The sequence below is a fragment of the Sinocyclocheilus anshuiensis genome, unplaced genomic scaffold (genome assembly GCF_001515605.1).
Source record: "Sinocyclocheilus anshuiensis isolate Anshui unplaced genomic scaffold, SAMN03320099.WGS_v1.1 scaffold1036, whole genome shotgun sequence".
NCBI classification, from domain to species: Eukaryota; Metazoa; Chordata; class Actinopteri; order Cypriniformes; family Cyprinidae; genus Sinocyclocheilus; species Sinocyclocheilus anshuiensis.
This window is the reverse complement of record NW_015550226.1, coordinates 1,694,259-1,707,895: the sequence shown is the minus strand read 5'-3', so window position 1 is coordinate 1,707,895 and position 13,637 is coordinate 1,694,259. Positions and strand designations below refer to the sequence as shown.

The 13,637-nt window shown below is 34.6% G+C and overlaps 1 protein-coding gene across 1 annotated transcript in view; it reads right to left on the bottom strand.

Annotated features, from left to right (window-relative positions):
• grik2 (glutamate receptor, ionotropic, kainate 2) overlaps positions 1 to 13,637 on the bottom strand; it is a 112,727-nt gene that overhangs the window by 9,801 nt on the left and 89,289 nt on the right. Inside the window, exon 10 of the mRNA XM_016450454.1 lies at positions 10,865 to 11,090. Within this exon, the coding sequence (XP_016305940.1) occupies positions 10,865 to 11,090 (226 nt within the window). The remainder of the gene's footprint in view (positions 1 to 10,864; positions 11,091 to 13,637) is intronic.

Here is a 13,637-nt window from a genome sequence, read left to right as displayed (position 1 = left end):
CTAAAAATTGCAAAATACAAAATGTTTTTATATTACACAAGCCTGCATATACAGAAATTGCCAATTTGCTTATTCTGCAACATCAAAGACAAGTAACAGAATGAATCCTTGACCCACTGTACAGCACAATGTTCTTCAAATGCCTGTATACAGCAAATAGATGAGGTACCTTTAGGAAGCAAGGACAGAAGATAGCTTAAAGGAAACGGAATGATAAGGGTTTACTTGGATACTGGTGGCTCCTCATGCACAAGCAAACTCCTGACAGATGTTTGATGGCATGGCATTGTACATGACTCTTCTTAATGATGCCTCCAGGGACGGGACCCGTCCACAGGCTGAAAGCTGACTAGGGGGCTTTCTATTTCCACAATCCTCGAGGGGCAAGCAGCACTGCCCCGGAACACTGATGTACACCGCAAGTGCTACAGTACACACATTTAGCAAGACAATGAAGTCACAAGTGAAAAAGGAGCCCACAGCGGTGCCCTAACTGAAGTGTGAAGTGTGCAGGGGGTTTATGTTAAAATACTTTTCTTCTATCCCAGTTTACAGGCATTTAAGTAAAGCCATTTACATGCTAACTTCTGGAAAAATATAAGCAGTGTGGTCCTCCAGTGCATTCGCTGATGCAACTACACTCTCAGAAAAAAAGGTACAACAGCTGTCACTGGGGCAGTACCTTTTCAAAAGGTACACTTTTGTACCTTTTAGGTACTAATATGTACACTTTAGGTACTAATATGTAGTGTTGCTTTCGTCAACGAAAATTATGACTAAATATCGTCGTCAACGAACCTTTATCACGTGACGAAAACGAGACGAGACGCAATGAAAATGCTGGTAATGTGACGATGACTATAATTAAATGTATAATGCAATATTGTTGACGAATAAAAACGAGACTAAATGTGGTTTACAAATTAAAAACTATGCTAAAATGTCTCTTCATTTTCGTTTAGAAGATGAAAACCAAACAAAGTTAAGTCTGACACAGAGAAAGTTTTCTTTATTTAAATTTATGTGTGTGTACTTCTAACATGTTTGGTTGGTAAAATAAATGTTGTACATTCAAATCAGAGCGTCTTCCGTGTCTGGAACGGATGTATTCTTGAGTCTATAAGGTAACAATAATATAATAAGATAACCTTGTTTGAAATGGGTTTGGCTAAAAGAAAATTTTGGTTTCGTCTATACTACTAGGTACTTATACTATATTGACTGGGTTAAATAGAATTGCATTTCTAAAAAGAGACTAAAATACAATTTTCATTGACTAAAACTAGACTAAATGTCATCAGTTTTCGTCGACTAAAACTAGACGAAAATAGTCATGGATAATTCTGACTAAAATAAGACTAAAATGCTCAGACTTTTATTTGACTTAAACTTGACTAGACTAAAAAGAGTATGAACGTGACTAAAACTAATAAAAACTAAAATGACAGCTTCACACAAAGACTAGACTAAAACTAAAATTAAAACAGGCCGCCAAAAACAACAATACTAATATGTACCTTTAAGGTACCATTATGAACTCTTTTGGTACAAAGGTGTACCTTTTGAAAAGGTACCGCCCCAGTTACAGCTTTTGTACCTTTTTTTCTGAGAGTGTACCATTGAGTTTGGGGCATGACTACCTGTTTTGAACAACTGAAGATTGGAGGAAGCATTTGGGAAACCGATTTGGAAACAGTCATTCCTTGCGGTGTCACTTCTCTTGTGAAAAAGAAGTGTACCTGATATGCTCTTGTAGTGTACTTCACATCTTAAAAAAGTAATAATAATAAATTAATAATAATGTAATTGGCATAAATGAAATAAAAGGCCACTTAAAAGTACATTTTCATGACTATGTTCCTTTACACTTATGTACACTTTTAAAAAGTGCACTTTGTAATAATGTGTGATGAAAAGTTTGAATAATTTTTAAATAATATTTTGTTGTGATTAAATGAAATATTGTACTAAATTGCAACTTCACTAGAACAAATGTGTAATTTCCAATATATTTAAATGCATACATGTTTCAATAGAAATTATAGTACATATCAATTAGTACATATCAATTTACCCTTAATGCTTCTCAGTACATTCAGAATTACAGTTTAAGTATATTTTAAAAGAAGCCATTATGAAATTATATATAAATATGTACTGAAGTTCTGCTTAAGTGGGTTTATTACATTTAACATTCAATTATAAAACATCTTCATTTATTTGCAATTAACATGCAATTAGGGGTCTAAAACATTACAGTCAACTTGCACTCAAGTATATTCAATTTAAAATATATTATTTCTGTACTATTTTTAAAAGTATGCTAAATGACATGTCATTATGTACTTATCCTTATGTCATTCCAAACCTGTCCTCTGTGGAACACAAAAGAGGATACTAAGGAAAGTGTTTCAGCTGTTTTCACCATACAGTGAAAGTAAATGAAGTTCAAATGAATTTCATTGTATGGACTATTGTATCTTTTAATCATAGTGTTCCAATCATAGAGGTTTAGAATGACATGATGGTAAGGGAAAGTGGCTATTTTGTACCAGAACAGAGGCAGAGCTGAATGTGAATTTACAGTGGATTGTCAGGAACTACTAACTTCCTGAAACACCGCTGCTATCGTTTTGAGGACTTCATGCATTTAACCTGCTTGTCACTTTCACCTGTCTCAGTATAAAACCAGACGTTCAACTGTGCCAAGAATTTACATATTCTCATTTAAACGTCTAATTAACCAACACACCGAAATGCAGATGGTCTGAACACAGACCCTGTCTGTTCCCGCACATGAACGCTTGCCAGAAAGACTCGGCCGTCTCTCGCCACCACAGTTTCAACATTAATGCATCCTGCCGACTGTGTGCTGCTGAAGTCAACAAGATATATGCTAAACGCACGCCTGTATGCAGCCTGCCTATGCTAACTGATTCCAAAAGGGTAGGATTAGCAATGGAAATGGCCTGTGCTGAGCTGTCTGGGAACGGCACACAGGGGAGTGATAATGCTAAACATCCTTTTCCATGTGCCCTGCATTTGCTCGACACAATGCAATCCCATGACATGCGACTGACAAGCTAAAAACACCCTCACTGGGTTGTCTGTTAGACAGCATACCTGACAGACAAAGCATTGACGTCTGCGAGACGGGGCACTTGATAGCTGGATTTCGCTGTCCATGTGGAAAAGCCTGGATAGCATCTTAAACCAGCACACAGACCTCCCTCCAAACCATGAATGGATTAAGATATTCTAGGCTGTTTTGTCCCTGACACGTCAACAATGTATGATTATATTATAGCACAATAGTGTCAGAACACCTGCATGAATATTCATAATTCACCTTTTGGAAAGCATGCTGCCTCGATCAGCCAGTTTTATTACTGGTGTAATAGAGAACGAGGACGGGAAACAATAAGGAAAAGAGGGGACAAGATTAGGAAATAATTATGCTAGCAAGTTTCAAACTTATAAACATCATGACTTACAGTGACAGAGCTTCGGTTTCAACCTCTGCCCCTTTTCAAATAGCTACAGGGTAAATTATTTGGTAGACTCAGTCCCTGATGGCTTGGCCGCAGTCTGTTCAAGTCAAGTGAGTCATATTTATTTGCACAGCACTTCTCATAATCTATGTTGTTTCAAAGCAGCCTTACATATAAACAATGCGTCAGACTGACCGTCTCATGCACACAAAAACATCGGCTGGCTTCGCTAAAACGCCTGGGAGTCAGGGTGCACAAGTCTATCCAAAACAAAGTCTTATGAACATTGTGGGGTGTTAAAGTCAGCATAAAATTAAAATTAACTCTATTTTCAAATGCATGTTATAACAGGGGTATTCAATTAAAGTTACAAGAGGTCTGGTCTCTACATTTCTTTCCCAGCAATACTTTTTTGGAATAGTTATATACTGTATTTCCATCTGGGCAACAATCTGGGTAAGGTAAGGTAAGGTAAATTAAAGTAAAGTAAAATAAAATTCTAAACAATAAAAATAGTCATCGTAGGTGAGTACCTTGGGCCCCCAAGAGCCAAAGCAGTGGTGTCTGAATAAATGAATGAATGAAAGAATGAATGAATGAATGAATGAATGAATCATACAGTCATACATTCATATATATGACAGATAAAATATGCTGCATTTTCATTTATTGCAAAATAAATTTTAGTGAAAATCTATTTTGCTTCCCATGTTTCTGCTACTGTTGTTAAAATAACAGTGTCATCTGCAGCTCTTGTAACACTGTATGCCTTTAGCAGGGGAGAGAAACAATACGCACAGAGCAAAAAGGGCTTGAATGAAGCTTGTTTGGTTCTAAATAAAAATATTAGAGGATATAGCACCAAAAGATCATTATACATCAGAAGTGCTCAGGGTCGTTTATGGTATTGATCATTTAATTAATTTGTTTTTCATGTGCTTCTCACTTTAAACTGTAGAAATGGTAAGATGGTTCAACCGTTGTCATATGTCTTGTGGTCCTGTTGGAACAAAGCTGGGGTCCGGAACAGACCATCGCACATTTGAAGACCACAGTTATAGAACTTATTGTGAACAATTCATCTGGGCAAAGATATTTTGAGTAGAAAATGTCTGATAATTTCCACTGTCTTCTTTTTTTCCTCGTGGTATAATCTCCTTCACATAATCTCGCCCTTAAAGTGATGGTTCAGCCAATAATGAAAATTCTGTCATCTTTTACTAACCCTCGTTCCAAATTCCTAAGACTTTTATTTATCTTCGAAACACAAATTAGGATTTTTATTGAATCCTGAGAGCTTCCTGGCCCTCCATTCCACCTAAATTTTGACACTTCATAAGATGTGCTAAAATTAGTTCATATGTATTGATCAGTTTTAAAACTACTCTTCTGAAGACACACAATTGCTTCATATGATGAAGGCTTTTATTCATATACATTTATTCACAAACATTAATCAACATTAAATACAGAATGTCAATTACGGTCAATGGCAGCTCAACCGTACGTGCTTGACATGTGAGAACAAACCTCATTGGTTCTTGCCAAAGCTCAAACATGCTTGCATGGCATGTGAGAAATGAGGACAGAAATCTCTAAGGTTTCATTAAAAATATCCTAATTTGTGTTTCAAAGATGAATACAAGTTTTATGGGCTTGAAACAACATGAAGTAACTGATGACAGAATTTTCACCTTTGGCTGAACTAAACCTTAATGCTGCATATAACAACTGAACTAACTTTAATTGAGCAGTTCACCAGCCAGTCAGACAGTCTGATAAGAAGATGCTGCAAAATGGAGCTAACTTTATACCAATATTTAAAAAGTCAAATTATTCGGTAGAATGTGACTCTAGATCACGGATCCTGACTGAGGATCAATACTCAGCTTCCCATTAAGAAATGTAGCTGTACTTCTTTTAATCAGAATATTTCTCACTATCTCAGTATTGACATTCCCTGCAATACTGGCTCAGTAATTTTCTCTTTGGACATTTACTTCCTCCCAGTCTAATGACTTGATAATGGTATATGTAGATTTTTATCAGTTGTAATGCAAATAACTTTTCATGTGTCCCTGGAACTTTACTGATCAGTGTTTGAGAAGTACAAAATAAATTACACTTTTAAAAACTCTTTTTTTCTAAACTTTTAGAAAAAAGGTACAAAACTGTTACTAGTGCGGTACCCTTCAAAAGGCATTAATATGTACACTTTAGGTACTAATGTTTCTTTAATGTACGAATATGTGCCATTTAAAGCTAAATAAGGTACAAAGATGTACGTTTTGGCTTTCGTACCTTTGGGTGACAGCTTGGTACTGACATCAAAAGTGAAAATATATGACAGAGGGGGATATTATCAGAGAATAATTATTTAAATGATAGTATGTTTCTTCATATTTAAGTCCAAGACTTAAATATGTAATTTAAGTCTTATGGATTTTTTTTTTCGGTTCTCATATTCATATTCATATTCATCTTTTTCCCATTTTTAACATACCTTCCCATTTTCCCATTTTAATTTTGGCAGTAAACATTCCTATGCAGTTTTGTTGCATGGAACATTTCCAAGAAGCCAGAAAATTGAAAATTCCTTATGGAAATGTACAGTATATTATCTATAAGGTGAATTATAATTTTAGTAGATGAATATATACATTTATAACATATATAAAATCCCCATAGTAAACCCATATACCCATTGTTTTTTTATGCTCTTATATGTAGCAACTATACATGTCAACAATATATTTTATTTATATAGTAATCTTGTTAAAACAACATATATACAACAAGTCTGTGTGTTTATATATAGATTTTATATGTAGATTATATTTTTAAATACACCTCCCTTTTACGTTTACTAATATCAGTATGACTTGATAGGTTTTAGGGTAGATATACATGCTCTGTACATGACATATATTTCATATATGGAAACTGAATACATATAGTACATTTGCAAACGGAATCCTTTTTTTTTTTTCATGTAAGAACAACAATACAGAGTCAGTACACAAGCGAGTATAAGATGACAAATTTGTCATTTTTGGGTAAACAACCAAACTATGGCCAAACTAAAATCTGACTGCTGTTATGTTGTTATGTGCTTCATTTCCCTTTCAGTGTGGAAACTTCTCGTTTCTCTTCCGGTTAGGACATGGTGTCATCCTTCTCATTACATTTAACATCTTCCTACGCTTTTTTATAACTTTAACAACAGCTTATTTGTATGGCATTCTAATTGCAACAAGAATATATTTTAAGGTATATTTTATAATGTGCACAAAATTAGTGGCATATGCAAGGTAGTGGGAAGCATCTGGGTACATGTCCAGTCAGCGGGCTGGTTAATCTCTACTTCAAAATTGAATGAACATATTAGCCACACAAAGCCACATAATACTGAACACAATACACCAGTTCATACACAGCACACTGAATGATTGAAACAAAGCTAATGGTTTGCATTCATTTGGCTGATTGACATGGTGCCTGAGGTAGAGGAGTCAGGCTTCAGAAGTGCCCAAGAGGCCTTTGTTCCTCAAATTAAGGTGCCTTTTCCATTCTTGGTTATTTTGGTCCTTTCAAAGCAATATAATGGATCATGCTGTTTTATATCGAATACGATCACATGCAGAGGTCATTTGTTGCTTATGTAGCTTTGAGGTCCAAATTATTCCAATGCCATTTCCTTCCTCTCTCTCGCAAGTGAACAGTGTTGGGCAGGAACACATTTCTAGTAACAGTATTACTTTCCCCAGTAAGTAGTAGTGTAATTAACTACAAATAAGATTTCAGTAATAATATTACAGTTACTATGCATAAAGTAGCTTGTTACTAGGTTGCATTTATTGTCTCAACTCCTACATATTTGAAATCTAGCAATCCAATGATCAAATCCATTTTCATAATAGTCATTCACAACATCACCACTGCAGCAATCAAGGTAGGAAGATGGGGAAGTTCACATTCAGTGGCTGGAAATATCATCATTACTTTAATTTTGTTGTGAGAAAATTTGACAAGAACATTGTTGTCAACTGTAAATTGTGGCATTATGTACTCTTGCATTACAAGGCTTGTCCATCCACATCCCTTTTATCTTGATACACATTATTCTCACCTATTATCAAAAGCCTTTCTAGAATCTTGCGTGATTTTTGACAACATACATATACAAACATTAATAAATAATTGCACCTGGCTAACAGCTGCATTATAAATGCAATTAGCATGAAGCTACACTTGGCAGTTTTCTGCTAAAAAATATGGGTTTCCTAGTCTGAAACTGGACATGAATGGCCTCTCCAGTCTTTTTACAACTAGGAAACTCAGAGACAATGTTAACACCCAAGTTTCTGAGTAGGATGGGCCATAAACTTTAGAAAAGAAAAAGAAGGTGGAGGAAAGAAAGAATATTTACATGCAGTGAATGTTTATATGGTTGCCAATGAATGGGATGCTACGACGTATTCAAAACCTGTTGGATATTGAATATCGTCTATACCTTTTGGATTTAATAAGATTTCCTCAAGAAATGGGCCAGAAAAACTCAGAAAAAAATAATTACAACTTTACAAGTGCGAAGTAGGAAATTTCCACGTAAAAATTGCATGTGAAGGCAGCATTATAATATGTTTTACTCAAAACTCACTGTAAACCACCATTGAATATCTGTAATAACTTCTGATTGCAATCTAATGTGGATTTTGATCATACAATGAGGCAGAAATATTTGCTTATACATCTGCTTAGTATTGCTCATGTAAACATAGTTTTTTTTTTACATATAAAAAAAATAACCCAAATCATATGAAAATCACATTCAAATCATTATACTATAGAAATTATATGAAGAGATCATTTGCAAAAACCAATATCAGAAATCACGTTTTTTTATTGCGCATTCCAAGTAATATCAATCAAACTGCAGTTGGGTTGTTTTGATTAAGTAATAATAACTTAAACAAATACAGGTAATTTACAAAATGTAAGTTCATTGAAAGTATGGTTTTTTACATACTAAAAGTTTGTTTTATAGCAAAAGCAGATAACTCCAACAGTCATTTTTTGGCAAAAGCAGATAACTCCACATTTCATGTTTTGGAGTTAAAAACACTTGTTTAATCTTTGTAATCTCCTCAGATGACAATGTAGATGCCTGACAAACGTTGTTGTTGTTGTGATCATGAAAACGTTTCAGCTTTTATTTTCCTTTTTCGCCCTGAAGAAGATATAACAGGTTCATCAAGTTCGTCAAAATTATCCATCCTCGATCACTTTTAGTCAGCTTTGAAAAAACTCCTCTCAGCTAACACATCTTTTCAAAGTGAAAGTAGCCTTATCACCTGACCTGAATACAGTGCGCTGATTCGCTAAAATGGACTTATCGGCTTCTGTTCTTGTCGGCTTCTGCAGTAAAATGTGAACTCGCGATGCCTTGAAAGTGGACAAAACCGGCTTTTTTGACAAAACGTGTTTAGGGTTCAGATCGCGCTAAATAATTCATGGCAATCAGCTCTTTTTTTTTTAAAGTGGCGTTTATCGGTTTTTGCAAATTAACTCTTCATATGTTTATTAGCTTTATGTTTCCTGTGTAGAAACATTTTTTTTCTGGGTTTGTTATGTACGGAACAAAAGTGTAGTGGAAATTTGTAGAAGCGTAGTGGAACTTCATCATCGGAAGATACAGAATGGGTTATGAACATTCGATATGAGTGGCATATAAGCAGCGAATGATCTTTCTCGGAGTCATAACAGCAAGAGCTGTAAAAAAAAAAACTAAACAAAAAAAACAGACAGACAGACAGACAGACAGTGCAGGAAGCCACTAATGCTCATCAGATCACATTATTGAATGGAAAAATAACAGAAATTATGATTATAAGTAAAAATTTGTAAATACTATATATCCTAACAGTCACAAAGATGCACACATATGAAGTCAGAAGAGGAGAAAGGGTGAAATTACCAATGTTGTGGAGTGTAATGAAAAAGTAGTGCAACAAATTACTGCTGACAGGGAGTAATAAGTAAAGCAAAAAGTATTACTTTTCAAAGTAGTAACAAATTTTGAGTAAAAAGGCCAACTCTGCAAATGGAAATCTAATTTTATTTTTTAATACTTCTCCAAAATGGTATCATGCCTATTCTGTGCACTATATGTGCTCTAGAGGAATATGAAGAAAATCATAGAAACCCTAATTCCCTCTTCTACAAATCCATGATAAGGAAAGTGTTTTAGGGTCATTGTGTTAAGATGTCTTACAGCGGTATCATGTACAATTCTGGATGTTTTCAGACTCAAGCCTTACTGAGGACAGTTGTTTTTTTTCTTCTATATTTCTGCTGCTGACACAGCCTGCAGCCGCATGTATAACAGGATTAAGACAATCTGCTACTGAGACTGATAATCTTATGCACAGGAGGGGAAACGCCTCACAGTTTCTCTTTTCATTTATTTATCTCATCCATTCGTCTATTTCATGCATGCTTGCCTTGGGGTCCGCGTTTCTGCACATTCACTGAGCTGCTGAGCGGCGTTCAGAGATGCTAACCTCAACTGCTTCACCTTCACCGACAGAGCAAGACAGTCATTAATCAAAATGAAATGAAGATTTGAGTCGACGCTGCAGTCTGAGAGAAACACACTTTGAGGAGAATATACTTCTGCATGGCAGAGATGTGTTGATAAACGACTGTGTCTCTCATTTCAATCAGTCTGTTCAATGATTCATGTTTTTGTTGAGATGTCTGACGAATACTTTTTTAAAGGTAATGCCGCTGAGACTAAGTGTTTTGGCAAAATATAAATTGTTTTCAGTTGATTATGCAAATTTGTTCAGCTCTGAGCAAATAGCTGACTGATCATTGATTTGGGCAGTCAAGTCAATATCTGCAGCATCAATTCAAGTCATTGTTTCAGATATTGATTGACAATAGAAGAGCCACTGTAGCTTTAGTGATCACTATTTTGAAAAAAATTAATAAAAAATAAGTAAATTCCTGATGCAAAATGAAGAATTCCACTAATTAAATGGTTATGTACCACATAATGACATGAAATATTAACTAAAATTATTGACTGCAAAAAGTTCAGTCCTGGAATTGTTGCTTTAAAGAGAGATTTCTGCCTGATTTAACCCAAATAAAATAATTTTGCTGCTGTAAATTAGTGCCATTTGGTGCTATAAAGTTTTTAGATCGATTCAGCAGTGTTATCATTTATTTATTTTACTTGAATAAATTAATTTAATTTAAATTAAAACTTAAAACATGAAACTATAATGCAGTTTTAAATTCAATTCAGTTGTTAGGTAAATATGGACTGATAAATTAGTCAAATAAGACTGATAAATATGCCTTACCCATTGGGGTGCCGACCCCGTAGGCCTTGGAGTCTATGAGGCCTCCGATCTGCGTGAGGTTGCAGTTGCGCTGAGTGACAAATTCGATGGTGGTGGACTCCATAAGGAAAGCATAATCAGAGGTGAGCACACGTTCAATTCCCTCCTCGATGCTCTTCACCATCACCGAATGTCTTCGACTGCTCATGAACTCCCACATCTTATCATAAGTGGAGATCTTTGATTTCTGGGACAAGAAGTCAAATTCATTATCAGACTTTTCAAACATAAATGCTATTTGACAGACATTATGCTTTCCTTCTAATATGACATTAAATGTTAACATGTCAATAATAAACAGTAAATAAAATTGGGAATAAACAGACCACAACATTTGAGCCCAAACCAACAACAACAACAACAACAACAACAACAACAACAACAATATAAAACTCCAGTACCAAATGTTCTAATCTTAAATATAAAAAACACTGAAACACACAACAGCAAAATATCGACAACTTCTAAAATGAAAATGGACATACTTTAGAAATGTAAAAGTTAGAACTGTAATTTTCATAATTTATTAAACAATGTTGCAGGTAACTGAGTTCAATCCCATGACAGAACTTTCATTTATCACTAAATGATAGAGACAACAACAACAACAACAACAACAACAACAACAACAACAACAACAACAACAACAACAACAACAACAATAATAATATAAAACTCCAGTACCAAATGTTCTAATCTTAAATATAAAAAACACAGAAACACACAACAGCAAAATATTGACAACTTCTAAAATGAAAATGGACATACTTTAGAAATGTAAAAGTTAGAACTGTAATTTTCATAATTTATTAAACAATGTTGCAGGTAACTGAGTTCAATCCCATGACAGAACTTTCATTTATCACTAAATGATAGAGAAAGTATTTTCAGAGAAATGCGTTTTTAATGACAACTTAATTTGTAATTGAAATCAAGAGGTAATAAAAGTAAAGTCATTTGCACTCTTTGTATGAATAACTTTTGTTACATGCAGAGCCGATCCTCCCTATACACAAAATATGCAAGCTGCGTAGGGCCCCCGAAAAACCAGGGGACCCCCTTGCTCTCAAATATGATTTAATTTTATTTTCGTTTTTGAATTTGGCCAGCGGTTATGAAAACATGAATGATAATTTATTTTAATGCTGTGCGCTATCGCCCTTTCTACGTAAAAATCAGTCAAATCATATAATGTGAAAGTCTTACAGTCTTGCTTGAGACAAAAAAAAAAAAAACGAGTTGAAAGCGTACCGAGCCGCAGAAGAGACACTGTTTCTCAAGCGCTTTCCGCGAGCATATATATATATACAGTATATATGATAAAAAAAATGTATATCATGAATTATAAAAAAAAAAAAATAACTCTTTGAATTCACAGATATGCACATCAAACGATTCACAGATATTTGTCTCTAAAATAGTATGCCTGAATTTTTTATGAGATCACATTTAATTATCAATAAACCACCCACAGACCAGCTTTTCTCACTCACACTGCTCTCTTGCTGGGAACACAAAGCATATGCAGGTCATTTTTAAAATAATCTTTTTAACAAGAATCATACAGCTATTGGTTAAAATGTCATATTTTTGCCCCGTTTACATGATTACTACGGCATAAATTGTGGCAGAAGCACACAAATCTGTTTATGACTAATCCTGACTAATCTCCAAAACTGAAATGTGTACCGACAGCACGCAAAATTCAGCATACAAAATAATACCATCTTATTCCAGCAGAACTACAAATAAACCCCTAATCAACTCAGATATTAAGGTTAGTAGCGAGAGAAACGGTTGCCGATTGCAAAGAATCTTCAACCATTTTAAACTCAGGTCTTTTTGTGCCTCTGATAACTCATCTGATGGCATTTGAAACCTAATTAAGTCACATACTCAAGGTCCTGCCTGCCATTATTGTGTGTAATGACTTTTTGTGGCCGGTCGATATTTTAGATCAACTGGGTGATTTGCCAAGTGCCTATCAGAATCTTTTGGAGTTACCCTTGACAAATCAGCCGATTGCACATGTAGACTACACCTGCTGATGAGGCAAAACCATGGGGGCCGAGATAGATAGACAGAAAGAAAGAGATGGAAATGAAAATCTCAAGGAATAAATGACCAAATGCATATTTCTTCTCATTGGTTTATTGTACTATTCAACTTGTATACATAGATTTTTGTGAAGGCAGTCCACTAGGTTTTGGAGCAGAGCTTACCATTGGACCATATGCAATAGAACAATACTTCAAAAGTAGAGATGCCCCGATTGCAATTTTCTTGGCCGATTCCGATTTCCGATTTTTTTGGAAGTGTGACCTGCCGATACCGATTTTTGCAGTTTCCGATTTTCTTTCTAAGAACTATAATTGACAGCATATACATACAAAAATCTATGCAAATTTCAATGCAAAAATCATTTACATTACAGATGTCATTTCCCACTATGATTATAAATGGTCATCTTTCACATCAAATTCTTACTTTGTTTCAATTAATTCAGTTAGAATAATAAGAAACCGTAGAGTTGTTACCATTCAAATTAAATTAGTATTAACAAATTTAATTGAATTAATTGAAATTGAAATACTCTATTGAAATACTATTGTATAAATTCAGTGTCACATTGCAATCTTGTTGATATTGGTATTCGAGGAAACATCATGGCCGTATAAAGTTGCTTACCTAAATCATATTTTGTAAATATCTTTTTTTTTCTACTGCAGTATTA